The sequence below is a fragment of the Prosopis cineraria genome, unplaced genomic scaffold (genome assembly GCF_029017545.1).
Source record: "Prosopis cineraria cultivar Desert tree isolate PC_DT_omini unplaced genomic scaffold, ASM2901754v1 PC10, whole genome shotgun sequence".
NCBI lineage: Eukaryota > Viridiplantae > Streptophyta > Magnoliopsida > Fabales > Fabaceae > Prosopis > Prosopis cineraria.
Genome location: NW_026555341.1, coordinates 3,997,756 through 4,013,100, shown reverse-complemented (window position 1 = coordinate 4,013,100; position 15,345 = coordinate 3,997,756). Strand labels below are relative to the sequence as shown.

The 15,345-nt window shown below is 37.1% G+C and overlaps 2 protein-coding genes across 4 annotated transcripts; both read left to right on the top strand.

The window, feature by feature from the left end:
- Positions 1 to 511: 511 nt before the first annotated feature.
- Positions 512 to 1,964, top strand: LOC129321880 (protein CYSTEINE-RICH TRANSMEMBRANE MODULE 13). The gene is made up of 4 exons (XM_054967822.1): positions 512 to 667; positions 748 to 818; positions 939 to 1,083; positions 1,727 to 1,964. The coding sequence occupies exons 2-4, from the start codon at positions 761 to 763 to the stop codon at positions 1,770 to 1,772; spliced, it is 249 nt and encodes an 82-aa protein (XP_054823797.1). The 5' UTR covers positions 512 to 667; positions 748 to 760; the 3' UTR covers positions 1,773 to 1,964.
- A 1,974-nt stretch (positions 1,965 to 3,938) lies between these two features.
- Positions 3,939 to 14,876, top strand: LOC129322173 (probable amino-acid acetyltransferase NAGS2, chloroplastic). Of its 3 annotated transcripts, XM_054968287.1 has the most exons (11): positions 3,939 to 3,971; positions 4,130 to 4,486; positions 7,734 to 7,821; positions 8,315 to 8,523; positions 8,682 to 8,833; positions 9,275 to 9,698; positions 10,204 to 10,301; positions 12,283 to 12,394; positions 12,510 to 12,669; positions 13,890 to 13,962; positions 14,447 to 14,876. In XM_054968287.1, the coding sequence occupies exons 1-11, from the start codon at positions 3,954 to 3,956 to the stop codon at positions 14,610 to 14,612; spliced, it is 1,857 nt and encodes a 618-aa protein (XP_054824262.1). In that variant the 5' UTR covers positions 3,939 to 3,953; the 3' UTR covers positions 14,613 to 14,876. The 3 variants fall into 3 exon arrangements, with proteins under 3 accessions (XP_054824262.1, XP_054824263.1, XP_054824260.1); XM_054968288.1 differs by lacking the exons at positions 3,939 to 3,971; positions 4,130 to 4,486 and adding an exon at positions 7,039 to 7,583 and having other exon boundaries at positions 9,479 to 9,698; XM_054968285.1 differs by lacking the exons at positions 3,939 to 3,971; positions 4,130 to 4,486 and adding an exon at positions 7,040 to 7,583.
- Positions 14,877 to 15,345: the final 469 nt, after the last annotated feature.

The following is a 15,345-nucleotide window of genomic DNA, read 5'->3' as shown; positions in this document are numbered from 1 at the left end:
CTTCATGCTCCCTAACATAGCGATAGTTTTCACTCGCTTCCTCAACAAAATTATAATTTATAAATATTTCACATTGTAAAACTTCAGTGGTTCTATTGAACTAGTCAATACCATTTATACCCTTTACGGGCTACAGGTCTTTCCATTCCTCATTTTGCTGCTGAGAGGTGGACAGTTCTTGCTTCCTGACATTGTTGATCCTTGTCGAAATTTAAAATAGAAAACGCTAGAGACCGCCTATAAATAGAACATCAATAGCATGAGCTAAAATTAACACAACCAGAACATACATCAAAGTGTAAATAAATCAAGTAAAAGGTTAAAACAAAAAATAATACTTTTGAATAGAGATAAAATCATAAAATCGGAAACCGGGCATGAAGAATCAAAATGGAAAAATGGAAGATGAAGTGGATTTGAACGGTGAAGGACGATTGGAAAGCCGTTGGGGTAACGGGTAAAGTCAAAAATGAAAGTCACTTTATGGAAGAGAAAGCCGCACGAAAGCCGTTAAAAGGGAAAGAAGAATAATATTCAAAAAGCCAAAAGGGAGAGTAAAAGCAAGTAAATCTTGAAGCAAGCATCTTCAGCATCGTTGCAGGATCAAACGCGTTACTCACATTTGTTCCATTACCTGCCTAAGTTACTCGACGAAACTTCCTTCCAGGTTCCCCCCTCGCTTCTTATAAAAGACTTGCAAGAATCTCTTAATTTCTGTCACTGTCAAGTCCTCCATTCCAATTTCAGGTTACGCATCGAGATGAGTTACTACGATCAACACCAGCATCAGCCTCCGATCGGCGTTCCTCCTCCGCAGGGTAATTTGCTCTCGTTTGATTCCCTCTATACCATGGAATTTTATTTTCAAGACTTTAATTTTTTGATCAATTGTCGACGTGAGAGCGATTGGTGAAATTATTGGTTTGAATAATGAACAGGGTATCCAACAAAGGATGCTTATCCTCCGCCAGGCTACCCAGTGCAAGGATATCCTCCACCGGGCTACCCCCAGCAAGGGTACGCTCCACCACAGTATGCCCAGGCTCCACCTCCAAGGCAAGACACCAGTTTTCTTGAGGGATGGTATGCCCTTCTCTTTCTCACGCTTGTAGATGATGTTTTTTCCGAAATTCTTGGACAATTGCTTCTGCACATGCCGTCCGCTTTATTTCAAGAAATCTGCCTAGCATGTTTTGGATAGATATTATATTCCTGGTAGGAATTTAACTAGTTAGTACAGCTCGACTGCAATTGAGCTGAACCTAGCGTTGTTTGATCATTCAAGTTCTTGGGGTCTTTAGCTCGGACTCGGATTATAAAATACAGCATGTTTATCTCCTTTGTTTATTCCCCGTTTCGAAAGTCGTAGTGGCTATCCTCTTGAGGTTTCGTCTTTCTTTTTTCTTTGTAAGCTAAGGTCCTGTTTTGTTTTCTTGTTATCCTGCTTTGTAAGATTTCAAAAAAGTTATAAGCTGTCTAGCAAAACATAAATGTTGAACGAAATTTGTTCGGATAGAAGTATTTCCAAATAATCTCGAAAACATGAGCGTACGAGGATTGTAAATAAAAATACAAGTGCTGTTCTCTGTAAGCATAATGTCTGTTCTGCTGTTGTGTTACTCTAATTGCCCTTTATTACGGATGAGAAAAGTCACATGTAACATGCATCAAATTGCATATGAATTAGCCTTTGAAGTCTGTACTTACCAGTCTGTATATTTTGCAGTTTAGCGGCACTCTGCTGCTGTTGCCTGCTGGATGCTTGCTTTTGAAGAGAGGTGTCTGTTCAGCACATTCGCGCGGTCATTCCAGGAGGCAGCATCATTGTCATCTTCTTTCAAGTATGATATAATTCAATAGTAGGATTTCTTTTGTTAGCTTTTGCCACAGACCACAACTTGTAGAAATGTATTAGCACGACTCGGATATTTTTAAAGACTCCATTATTGTCTGAATTTTTGACATGTGAGTGCCTGCCCTTCCTTTCTCTTCCCCTTTTCTTTCGGCCAAGTTGACTGTGGGTTAGCTTTTTGGATGCGATTTCTCATGAAGCAAAAGAATCTTGACCATGAACCTATAATTTGATCAAAAGAATCTTGTCCGGTAGTAGCGAAAATTATGCGTGTGCTTCTTGCTCGACTTCAAAAGCTGTATTATCTATCAGTGCATCGTCCAAAACTATGACCGCACCGGGTTGCCAACGCGTGGGAAGGCACGTCATGTCCAACAGCTTCGGCCAATCTAACTTATATTCCCTACCACAAATCGCCAGAGATCGTGACTATTGTTGGGGATTTTGGTTCGTGGAGTGGCCGTTAATTGGAAATGACTGGCATCTGAATTCTCGATACAAGAAGCTGGCCTGCTTCCATGGTACCTCCGCTGCGACTTGTGTGATAAATTCAATATATGGCCATCTTAATTTCTTCTTAAACTTTCTGTTGCTTCGTAAATAATTCATAGAAAGCCGAAAAAAAGTTGTAAAGCTAGATTAGAAGCTCTTGCTTTCGTCAACCAAGCCGAATTTAGAACACTCAGAAGTCAGAACGTACCAAACAAACATTTCTGAGTGTTATAGTCTTCTAGAGTGGGCTTAGCAGATACCGGAACATGTGGTGGGATGACATAGAACATAAGTCTATCTCCGTTGATATTTGTGGTTTATGAAGAGCAATGCCACTCGGTGAAGGTACAAACAATGTTAAGGATCGTTTGGCAGTGGTCAACATATTGACGAGAGTTGAGAGATAGAAAGGACAATAATAGCTATTAGCTAAGCACCTAGTGGCTAGTGACCCAAGGATAGGCTTCTTTTTAAGATCCCCCTGGATTTATTGCCATTTGCTGCCATGATTAGCCGGGTGAAACGGGCCTCACTTTTAGCTAACGCTTGGCCCACCCGAATCATTACTGCTTGGTAATTGGTCTGAAAATATCAGACTTGAAACGCCCTCACTGAGCTTGTCGTTTACCTCTTTTCTTTAATCGAAGAAAAGGCACGACGGGGACGCGGTAGCCTTGAACGGCCTTGAGATAAGATGCTCGATCGCAATTCCAAGGAGATTGCTACTTGAGGTCAAGTTACGCCCTCCCTTAGTCTCCACTGTCTACTGTCCCCCGCGTATCTCCCACGCTTAGCTTTGGTGCTGTCCACCTCACACACACCAACTACTATTCTTCCTCGATCCTCACACTCACAGTCCATGTTTTGGTTCAGACATTTTTCTTCTTCTTCTTCTTGCTCCCTTCATTTAATTCATTTGAAAATGTAAAATATTTTTTTAAAAAATTAAATATTTAAAAATATAAAATATTATTAATCTTTTAAAATATAATTATTATTTTTTTAAAATATCTCTATTAATAATAATTTTATATTTATTATAGAATCTTTACTAAAGATAAATATAAAAAGATAGGATTAGTTTAAAAATAATTAATTACTTTATTAAAAGATAAAATTTAATTAAAAATATTTTATATTTTTAAACAAAAAAATATTATATTAACGTTATATACTACCCCCTCTCCCCCACGTCCCCGTTTCGCCGCGTAAGGCAATTATTTTTTTTTTTTCTGTATGATTATTTTTTTGTAAAATTAAACGTGATAATCTCAACTAAAAGATATTCTCAAATAAAAACGTAAATATCTATTGACGTAGTTATCAAAAACAGATTTTATACAGGAACCCGCTTCTCCTTCACCAGACGCCTTGAACTGTTGTCAAAGGGGAAAATATGTAACGAGTAATAATTTATTGATTTTAGCGAACTCTGACATAACCACTAATTAATTATTGGATATATCCACTGGAGTTTTTAATTAAGAAAAAAGTAAAACTTTACTGCGTCCGGTCTGATAGAATGTTACTCTTTTCACCATCCTGCGTCTTTTTATTGTTTTATTTTCTTACAATTGCCCTTTCGGAATATTCCCAAATTATTTGGATTATGATATTTTCGTGGGAGGTAGTATCTATTTTCATTACGACAATGAATTTAATCAACTATTTAATCTTAATGCATCCATTGTGCTGGTTGAATGCAGTGTCACGCTTCTATAACCTGCGCCCCCCTCCCCCTCAAAAAAAACTTCCTGTGAACTGAATTTTCTGGCACAAATGCAGAGGAAAATGGCTACCTGTAGTTCTAGCTCAAAGCCACCGGTGTGGCAGAGAAGCCAGAGAGAACGTTGGCTTTCCGGCAGCCTTAAATTTCAGGCCTTCAACGTTGCACCCAGAGTCAAATCTTGTGGCTTTGGTGGGAGGCCGGAAACTAGAAAGAAAGCAGCAGAATTTGTGGTGAGAGGATGCCGGTGTGACCCAAACAGGGGAGACGGCTATCGTGCCGCCGAGGAAGACCAAGAGTTTGTCAAGGTTCTGCGGGAGGCTCAGCCTTATATTTCTATTCACAGAAACAGCATATTCGTCCTCGTCATTTCTGCAGAAATTATTGCCGGCCCCCACTTGGACGCCATTCTCAAGGTACCTCCCTCACACTTCCCCCCACCCCCGGGTTGACTGAGCTCAATACTTTTGTGACGGACTGAATAGTCGTTCCGGCCTCCGATCCGGCTAATGGCCGGAATGTTCTGCTTCGACGAGATTTCCCCAGCGTCATAGATTTTTTTTCATTTGTTTGTTTTTGTTTTTAGGAGCGGTGCGATGTGTCATTGTCACTGTCAAGTTCGATAGTTGCAGTGACTCGGTGAGGCGGACTCGGGACAAATATTTAAAACTGAGGAAGGGCATAGTCGATAAATACGAAAATGTGGGAAGGATGGAATGAAACGCTAGGAATCCAAATCCAACACATGTTCTCAATATTAATAGGAAGATTGGTAAATAGATATTATCCTACTCGGCGGCGGCCGAGAACACCCTAGATTCTCCACACTAGCCTCTTATTATCTCTCTTGTATAGTCTCACAATTTTATACACTCCCTCCATTAACAGGCGTCAATCTGGTCTTCACTTGGACACCTGAACAATTGAGTCTGTCAAATTATTTTTGCCTCCATACAAAGTCCTTTAATAATCTTCTTTAACTCGAGAGATGAACCAATGCCTCATTAGTCATTAGAAGCGACAATCATCTGTTGTTGTATAAATTCGGTGGAGCCTTTAATATGTCCTTCGTTTCTTATAATGTTCTAATTTTTAATTTTATTTTTTATTTTTTTCTGAACCATTGACTTTTATAAAATAAGAGATTTAATATTTTGATATCTCAAAATAATAAAGATTCATATTTTTATTACTTTTTAAAGAAAAATATCATAAATATATCTTTTTATTTTAAAAAAATAAAAAATATGAATTTTTCATCATTTTAAAACATTAAAATATTTAAATATTTCTTATTTTATATAAAAGTGAATGATTAAAAAACAAATGACAAACGAAATTAAAACGCTGGACATTAAAAAAGGATGCATTAAAGAGCCCTACATTCGTTAGTATTGTGCCCACCGAAATTCACCTACTAGAAAACTAGAACCAGTGCTCAGTTTTCCTGTGAAGGAATAGGTTTTTTTGGGACAGTGGTTTTTCTTAATTTGATCAGCTTAGTACTGAACCATATAAAATTAGAGACGGTGTGATCTACCCTAATTGCCGCGCACTGTTTAATCAATCCTCTGTCCATGGTGGGTTCTCAACGGCCATCCTGAGCAGCACAGGGTTGCACGAAACTGCGTCCTGGGCTCCTGGCTCAGTTTTTTGTTCCAAAAATTCCTGTATCGTCTGCGAATCTCATTCCGATGGCCATACGTATGTTTGCGTTTTGATCACTACGACATAAACATGTTTTCTGCTGCGTCTCGTCAATGGACGACGACAATAAAAACTAGAAACAAAAATAATCTCGTTTGGATGAATCAATTTCATCCATAGCCCGAAGGAAGAAAAGTGATTCCGCCTTTCTCTCTCTTTAACTGCACAGTTAATTTTACATTTGAATCCTCGATACTTGTAAATAAATAAAAATAATAATAATAATAAAAAATTTTTAAAATGTATAAATGATAAGTTAGTTTTTTAAAATATTATAATTTTTTTATAATTTTTAAAGACTTTGTTGTCATTAATGAATTTATATAAATTATTAAGTTATTTTTGTTGAAAATAAATAATTCATAAGTTTTATTTAAATATTCACAATTTTTTTTATATTTACATGCATTGTTGCGAAATATAAAAAGAAAAGTCAAGAATATTTAAAAAAATTATGAATCATTTATTTTCAACATGGGCAATTTGATAATTTATATAAATTTATTAATGATAAAAGTTTTAAAAAATTTTAGAGGAATTATGATATTTCAGAGATCAAATTACTATTTATGTATTTAAAATTTTATTGTCATTTTTTCAAAAAATAATACAAGAACTTACTTAGAGAGAGGAGAAAAAAATTAAGAGGGCAATTTTCAAAATTTTACCAAAAGGGCAAGTATCAAATAACAATGACATTATTGATTGAATTGAAGTCTATTTTTATTTCAAATATATATATATCTATAGTAGGTCAAATTAATTTGGATTGAGATTGGTCACTCATATTTGGAGGAATTCTACCACACCCCTTGTGGGATTTATCACGTTAGCTACATTCTCAAAGTTCGAGCTAAATTAAACTAAAACAATACCATATCAATTGAATTTAAGCGTTCGTTTGGCTATCCCAAAAACATTTATGATAAGTTATGGACATTTTAAACAATTTATAAATTATAAATTAATGTAACATAATTTTAACTGATACAAGAATTCTCTTTTTTTTGTTAAGTCAAAAAGATTTCATGATATACACGTTAATGGTTGATTTAATCCTAACTCTTACAAAGATTACATGTTATATTTTTTCATCAGCAGATTACATGTTATATTACTCTTTTTTTATTCGAACACTCATAATTCCAACCAAAAAAAAAGGGGAACGCACCAAGATTCGGAATCTAGCTATCTATAACTACTTCCAGTCCCGGCCTTTCTATTTTTTGAATGCAAGGTGCACGTTTTCTAGTTTACTTTTCAAAGTTCAACGTTGGTAAAATTACATTCATTAGTTTCTAAGACTCGGGTCCCATTACTGCAGCCATGGATGGCGGCTTCTCGTCCCCTAGAAATTTCTTTCGTTCGCTAATGTCACCCGCCCCGAAATATGACACTTCTTTTGCTCTTGATAGCCTCTCAATGGCGGCTCCAATACCGAGCTCTTACATTTCTCTGCACGCTTCTCGCAAATTTTCAGATTTCCACTTGCGTACTGACCTGTGCTATTCTTCTCGCAATTTATACTCGCAACTGAATGCAAGATTTCGTTCCCTAAAACCCTTAGCATTAGCCGCCGATGACAAAGCAAAGCTCAATGAAGCGGCCTCAACCAAATGCGATGGGTTCAGCGACGAATTGGGAGAAAGCGCGGAAGGGGAAAGCCTCGGCACGGTGGAAGATAAGCAATTTGTGCGCTGGTTTCGCGAGGCCTGGCCTTACTTGTGGGCCCATAGAGGCGGCACCTTCGTCGTGATTATTTCCGGTGAAATCGTCTCCAGTCCTTTCTTAGATCCTATTCTCAAGGCAGGTCATTCTTTTAGGATAAAATTTAAACCTGGTTTGTTCTTTAGAACTTGTCGAAAAGATATATCTAAAAGATGTGCTCCATTTAAAATCTTTTTTTTTTAATCTTCTTCTATTCAGCGGCCTATATAGACACGTTTCTGCTTGCAGGATATAGCTTTCCTTCATCACCTGGGAATTCGGTTTGTTCTTGTCCCGGGGACCCATGTGCAAATAGACAAGCTTTTGACTGAGAGAGGTTGGTCACAGTTATTGCTTATGCTTCTTCTTGAGTATCAGCCGCAGCGTGTGTGTGTACTATGGATTTCAGCAGATGATCTAGTTTTCTTTCACTTAGAAACTTAAAAGCAATGCTTACGTCTTATGAACTTGAATATGCGAACCATAATAATGATAATGATAATAATAATAAGTAAATATAAAATAATATTTTGTCCATAATTTCATGTTTATTTTCTTAAAATATTTAGTTGTTTAATGATCAATAACTCTCAACCAGGTTGATTTGAGTTGTGTGATGAATAAGTATGATCATAGCAAAATCTCATAGCTGGAAAGAAAAAAAAAATACTTGTTTAATATTTAGCAATTATTTTGTCATTATCAGGGTTATCAATAGATCACTCTTGTTTATTATCTTTGGCTGTTACCAAACCCATTTCCCTTTTTGCCAAGCAAAAAGAAGAGAGGAGTTCTTAATTTATGAATGATCAACTGCCTTGCTATTGTAGGGAGCCAACCTAAGTATGTTGGTCGATATAGGATTACCGATGATGAATCTCTTGCTGCTGCAATGGAAGCAGCTGGGGGAATAAGGTTGATGATGGAAGCAAAACTTTCTCCTGGACCGTCCATATGCAATATTCGTCGACATGGTGGCAATAGTCGTTGGCATGAAGTTGGTGTCAGTGTTGCTAGTGGTAACTTTCTCGCAGCTAAGGTTTGAATTTTGTGATTCACTGTTAAAGTGATGATTCATTTCAACTGCCATTATCTTAGGTTAAGATAATAAGGACATTCTGAAGCTGCGTCTCTGTTTTCAGTTTGTGCCATTGTAAAAGAGTAAGATTTTTTTTTTTTTTTTTTTTGGCTTGGCAGAGAAGAGGGGTTGTTGATGGAATTGACTATGGATCAACTGGAGAAGTTAAGAAAGTAGATGTTTCTCGCATGCGTGAGAGGCTTGATGGTGGTTGTATAGTTCTTTTAAGTAACCTTGGTTATTCCAGCTCTGGAGAAGTATTAAATTGCAAGTATGTTTCAGAGCTTCCAATAGTATCTTTCTACCAGGGTAAAAATAAAAAGCTTGGTACAACTTTATTTTATGAGATGGCAGTTTAGGATATGACATGTTATGCTATCAGTAGTTAAATTCTATGTTACCTATACATATATATATATATATATATATGTATATTTCAAATGTAATCCTTAAATTAGAATCTTTAATGAAGTACTAACTTCACGTCTCTGCTATTTGTTTTTGTGATATGCTCTTTTAAAACTTATTAACTGGCATTCATGTATGAACAGGTAATCGGTATTCCATATGCTGTGTGAATCACCGGCTTCTGTGTCTCATTTGAAATATTAATAGATAACCATTAGAGTTTCAAGTCTTAAATTTTAGTTCTCCTTGTCCCACCAGTTAGGAGTATTGTGGCTACATACTGATGATATTTTTCCCCCACCAGCACCTATGAAGTTGCAACAGCTTGTGCATTAGCTATTGGAGCAGACAAGCTTATTTGCATTATAGATGGTCTAATACTTGATGAGAATGGACATCTTATTCGTTACTTGCCTCTTCAAGAAGCAGATTTGTTAATTCGTAAACGGGCCGAGCAAAGTGAAATAGCTGCTAACTATGTGAAAGCTGTTGATGTAAATAATTTCAGCTCTGCTGGTCATAAAAGTTCTAATGGAACAGCCCATTCCCCACAGAATGGAGATGCCTTTACTCCAACCCATAATGCAACCTTTCATAATGGTGTGGGTTTTGACAATGGGAATGGCCTATGGTCTGGTGAACAAGGCTTTGCTATTGGAGGTCAAGAGCGGCTAAGTCGAATGAATGGTTACCTGTCAGAATTGGCTGCAGCAGCTTTTGTTTGCAGAGTACGTACATTATGTCTGAACTTTCCCTCATCCATTTTGCTTAAACTCTTACCTTCTGTCACCTTCCATCACTGTATCCCAAAACTCAATTGTCTATCTACTGGAATTCAGCTATATCACATGTTAGGGATGAAACTGCCGACAGATTACATAATATAAGGATATCTTGTACTATATTCTGTGTTTCCAGGATTACAACCAAAAAGTACATTTAAGAGTGTTGATTTCTATATGAGAAATTGCTGTGGCTATGCATAAGCAGTTGTGAGAGTGCCAGCACTTGCCAAATCAAGACCTCTTTGAGACTGCCCAGATGTTGTTATCGTGTTTTCCATATGTTTCTGCTACTGCAATACATAATAATTGCTACCATATAATATGTGATTTCCCTTGACATTTTAGTTTCTTTATGGAATCATTTTGTTCAAATGTGATTTTGCTGCTTAAAATTCCAGTTCATGTGTCTCAACTTTATCATTAACAGCGCCATCCAATTTTTTGTCAGGGAGGTGTTCAAAGAGTTCACTTGTTGGATGGTACTATTAGTGGAGTTTTGTTGTTGGAATTGTTTAAGAGAGATGGAATGGGAACAATGGTGGCCAGGTATGCATTACTAGATGACCCTTGTGGCATTAATTTTACCAGATTGTGTAAGAATATGATCTGACTCTAAGTTCTACACATTGCTTTCTCTCCACCTTATATGAAAATATCGATCATTCACAAAGTTGAGTAGTTAATTGAAATAGATAACTATCTGAATGATTGACAGGAACTGGTGGGAATAAGGTAAAGAAATAGAAGCAACAAGAGAATCAATACGAAACCGATAGTAATCAGAAGCTACCCCTCACATCTCCTACATCTAAAGTTAGGGATAAGGATTAGGCCTAAAGGGCTAGGCTTAAAAGCCCTATTTAAATGAGGATTCGAGTTTTGAAAAATTGAAATTTTTTTAAGCCTTGAAAAAACAGGCTCTGGCCCAAGTAGTCATCCAAGGTTGGTTAATTTTTTTTTCTGGTCCAAAAAATCTCTCAAAACATACCATCTGACTCTAAGGCTCTAAACTCTTCTCTTTAAGTCATGACAATCTTGCGATACTCTTCTCCCTCTTTAAGTCATGACAATCTCATAATGCTCTCCTCCCTCTTCTCAATCTCAACAGCATCTGTGCTCTCCTCCCTTCTTTAGATCTCAACAGTGTCGGTGCTCTCCTCCATGGCTCCATCCTCTTGATCTCGGTAGTGTTAGTGCTTTACTTAGTCTGATTCTTGCAATGAGTGTTCATCTCACGATCTTTGATTCTCAGCTACAGGTAACGGTCCTTGTTTGCTTATTTTTGGGTTCATTCTGGTTCTCCTTACTCATCTGATTATTGGTTTCCTCACTCACCTAGTGATTTTTCGGTGAGCCAAATGACAAAATACAAATATTTGTTTAAGCTCTCATTTTCAATAGATTACTTCTGGTTTGCTATTAATGCTATCACACTGTTGCTCTTTGAGTGCTCTTCATATTCTTTCTGTAACTCTAGCAAGTCCGTGTGCCTTCTTTCTCACCCTCTCTTGATGAAGACCTGCTTCCATGACTATGATAGCATTCATAGCATTAATCTAAGCCATAGGATTGGTTGACAATGGTTTCATCACCAACTTTATGGAAAATTGCAATGGTAACAAATATATACCATAAATGTGATATTGTCCATTCGCCCCTTAAATTACAGCTTTGAATTTTAGAATATTTTACTTAATTTGTAATGTTTATTTTTTTTATTTTTTTTTTTTAAACAGGCATACAGGCTCGGCCCTAAGTCCTTTAAATAAGGGTCAGGTTTTAGAAATAGGACATTTTCAGGGGAATCGGGTTTTAATGCTTGAGCCCATAAGGGCTGGGCCTTTATGGACTAGGCCCACCCGTTCACCACCTCTACTTACGTCCAATTTTAACACAAACATAAATACAAGTGGTATCTAATCTGCGCTGAAGGGCATACTCATGTTCAACACATCTGCATCTTGTTACCTTGCGAAGGAGACTCACCATACCACAGCAAAAATGTCAGTCTCCTGAGAAGATCTTCCCTTCTCTTCTTTCTCAAACCCCCCAAACATAAGTAATTAACAAATTCTTCAGTGTTCGTGTCGTGGGATCCCCTCTGTTAAATCTAATCTAGAGGAAAGCCTAGTCCTAAAGCTAATGAAGTCTACAGCACAGAGGCAAGGCACTCTTCATGGCCAATGCCAATCATGCACCTTTGCTGCCTTTTGTTTGTAAGGCAACAAGAAAAAGGACCAACTTATATATACCCAGCCCGAAAATTAAAATAGTGATAGGATAATTTAGGTAGTTACAAACCTGGTCACTCAGACGTGGATCTTTTTTGGGTCTGGGTTAGGTGTTTTAGAGGTCTAGGGCTATAATGGCCCTCTTTGCGTTTGACTACTTTTCTTGAATCTCCTAGCAATATGCTATATAGGTCAAATTGTTGACATGGTTGTACCTGATGAAGCTTGGTTTTGCTTCTGCTGGGAAATTTTTATCTCCTGGAGTCATTGATTTCATAAGCTTATTGTCAATGCAGTGATCTGTATGAAGGTACTCGGATGGCTCGGGTTGCAGATGTTCCTGGAATAAAACAACTTATTCAGCCTTTGGAAGCATCTGGTGTATTGGTTAAGAGGACTGACGAGGAGGTTTTTTTAGCTTCTATTTTTTATTCTCCATAGCTATATTAGGTGCCATAACTTATGTCTATAACTAGTAAATTTGCCATGTAGCCTCTAAAATTTTACCATTTGCTGTTCATAGTTGCGTCAAGCAGTGGATTCCTTCATTGTTGTTGAAAGGGAGGGTCAAATAATTGCTTGCGCTGCCCTTTTTCCTTTCTTTGAGGAGAAGTGTGGAGAGGTTGCTGCCATTGCAGTGTCACCAGACTGTCGAGGCCAAGGACAGGGTGACAAATTGCTTGGTATGTTGCTACTCATATGGATTTACAATGCTTTCCTTAAATAAGATGTATTTACATTTCTTTTCTTAAATAAGATGGATTTACACTTCTTGTTCTCAATAGTTGATGTACAGAATGTATGTGGGTATTTATCTGACTTTGTTCTGACTAAGATTAAGAGAATATAACAACTTGTAGTCATCTCTGACTTTTTGTTGCAATTAAAGTTATTTTTAATTGCGGTTTTAAATCACGTTCGCGAAACAGTGAGGGTAGCACTTATTGAAGAAAAAATGGTAGAAAATCATTTGAGATGGTTTGTGTATGTAAAAAGAAGATTGCGAGAGGTATCAGTGAGAAGAGTGGAACATATAACTTTGAGCCCTGTTAAGAGGGGTGGAGGAAGGCCTAAAAGAACACTCTCGGAAGTTGTTGAATGCGATCTCTTAAACAACAACAACAACAACAACAACAAGCAGCCTTTATCCCACTAGGTGGGGTCGGCTACATGAATTGCAAGACGCCATTGTGCTCTATCATTTATCAAGCTTTTAGGAATATTATTAATTAACAGATCGCGTTCAATAACTTCCAAGAGTGTTCTCTTAGGCCTTCCTCTACCTCTCTTAATCAGACTCAAAGTTATATGTTCCACTTTTCTCACCGGTGCCTCCCTTGGTCTTCTTTGTACATGCCCAAACATCTCAACCGATTTTCTACCATTTTTTCCTCAATAGGTGCCACCCTCACTTTTTCGCGTATGTGCTCATTTCGAATTTTATCTTTACGTGTATGTCCGCACATCCATCGTAACATTCTCATCTCTGCTACTCCAACTTTATGCTCTTGCTGTCCCGTTAGAGCCCAGCATTCACTACTATATTTCTAAAAGCTTAATAATATTTCTAAAAGCTTAGTAAATGATAAAGCACAATGGCATCTTGCAATCTCCTATTTAATGGGATAAAGGCTTATTGTTGTTGTTGTATTGTTGTATTTTCAGCGGTTAGCAATTTTTATCTGCAATAAATAGCCAAAGCTGAAAATCCTCTAGGGTGCATAAGGGCACATATTTTATTAGTTCATGCATTGAATTTTATAAATGATGGTGCTTCTTTCTGAAAGGACGTTTAATCCAACAGCTATTTTACTGTAGTCTTTTGGTTTTTTCTTTCTCTATAGCTTCTTGTCACTTGTTTTTCCTTCAGTGTTTATTTAATCCAGTGACCGAATATATGCAGACTATATTGAGAAGAAGGCTTCATCTCTTGGGTTGAACATGCTTTTCCTGCTTACTACTCGGACAGCAGATTGGTATGGAACTGTCCCAAGTGCATTTCATACGAGTACAGTGGATGATTCCTGCTTTTTTCAGTTTATTTTCCTTTTAGTCTCGGATTCTCCTTTTGTTCATTAACCCACATTTTTTGTTCAAAATCCCTGCATTTTTTCTTCCCCCTCATTTCAAGAAATCTGGGTCTGTTTTTGTATGGATCATTTCAAAACCACCTTGGTCATTGATGATTTGATATCATGTTAATGCTGATTCTAACTCAAAAGGTTGTGCGGAGAATAATTTTTTGTTGTATTTTCTTATTTTTCTTGCAAGTTATGGTTATCAGTTGTCAGTCTTAAAGACACTTGATGCAAAAATGTGCGTTGGGTGTGTGGTGTAACGAAGTTGTTAGGTTCATATCCATGGCATTTGTAATTTGCTTGTTAGTTTTACGCTCTCAAGTATGTTATTAGCTCCACTAGGGCTTGTCTCAAGAAAAGTTCTTCAACTATTGCTTGACAGGTTTGTAAGGCGTGGATTTTCAGAATGTTCAATTCATTATATACCGGAGAAAAGGAGGGGCAAAATCAATCTGTCCCGTAATTCCAAGTATTATATGAAGAGGCTTCTACCCGACAGAAGTGAATTACAGTTGGTAGGAAATTTGTACAGGATTAGCGTTGTCTAGTTTAGTTGTTTTTTTTTTTTTTCGGTGGGTTAGGCAAGGGGCTATGCAATGTTGCAGGCAATAATCTTGTCGTTGTCCTATCAGCAGTTCCGACTGGTTTATGTATTGCATAAGTTGCATTTACTCTGTTATCGTTGTGATTATGAACGTACTCCCAATTGCTTTCCAGATTGAGTCCCCCCCCCCTCCTGCCCCGTTGCCCTCATGTCAACAAATAAAAGATTAATTTTAAAGCAGGAATCACGAGGTTGCTTGTCCACGCAATTGATTCGAGTCTAACTCTTCCACTCTTTAAAGAACATAGTTTATCCACAAGATGGATGTTTATGGGTCATCATTTATGTATCTTATTTCAATTTTATCACCTGAGCTAAATATAATTATTTGCAAGGCTGTTGGTTCATCAGAAGGTTAATAATTAGCGATATGTTATGAGGTTAGTTTTTTGGCTCATGTAGCACTTAGACCTTCTTTGATGGAAGATGTTAAATAAACTTGATTTGTTGAAAAGGTGGATGCTTGGTCAAGTTAAGGAATGAAAATTTTGAGAGCAAAGGTTGAATGAGAGAGCTTGAGGAATGTGAGATTTGTATTGTTTCAAAAATTTAAATATGGTTATAAATGAAGAGGGGTGAAATATTTATAGATTTTTTCTTGTATCTAGAATGTGGCCACCTCACGGTGGACATGAATTCGATCCTACGATTGATATTGATTCTCTAGAGTTCTCTAC

Excerpts from the sequence above, each read along its gene's own strand:
- LOC129321880 (XM_054967822.1), top strand. The coding sequence starts at position 761 with ATGAGTTACTACGATCAACACCAGCATCAGCCTCCGATCGGCGTTCCT. Across the intron at positions 819-938 it reads CGGCGTTCCTCCTCCGCAGG|GGTATCCAACAAAGGATGCT; the intron begins GTAATTTGCTCT and ends AATAATGAACAG. Across the intron at positions 1,084-1,726 it reads ACCAGTTTTCTTGAGGGATG|TTTAGCGGCACTCTGCTGCT; the intron begins GTATGCCCTTCT and ends TATATTTTGCAG.
- LOC129322173 (XM_054968285.1), top strand. The coding sequence starts at position 7,104 with ATGGATGGCGGCTTCTCGTCCCCTAGAAATTTCTTTCGTTCGCTAATG. Across the intron at positions 12,395-12,509 it reads TTAAGAGGACTGACGAGGAG|TTGCGTCAAGCAGTGGATTC; the intron begins GTTTTTTTAGCT and ends TGCTGTTCATAG. Across the intron at positions 12,670-13,889 it reads ACAGGGTGACAAATTGCTTG|ACTATATTGAGAAGAAGGCT; the intron begins GTATGTTGCTAC and ends GAATATATGCAG.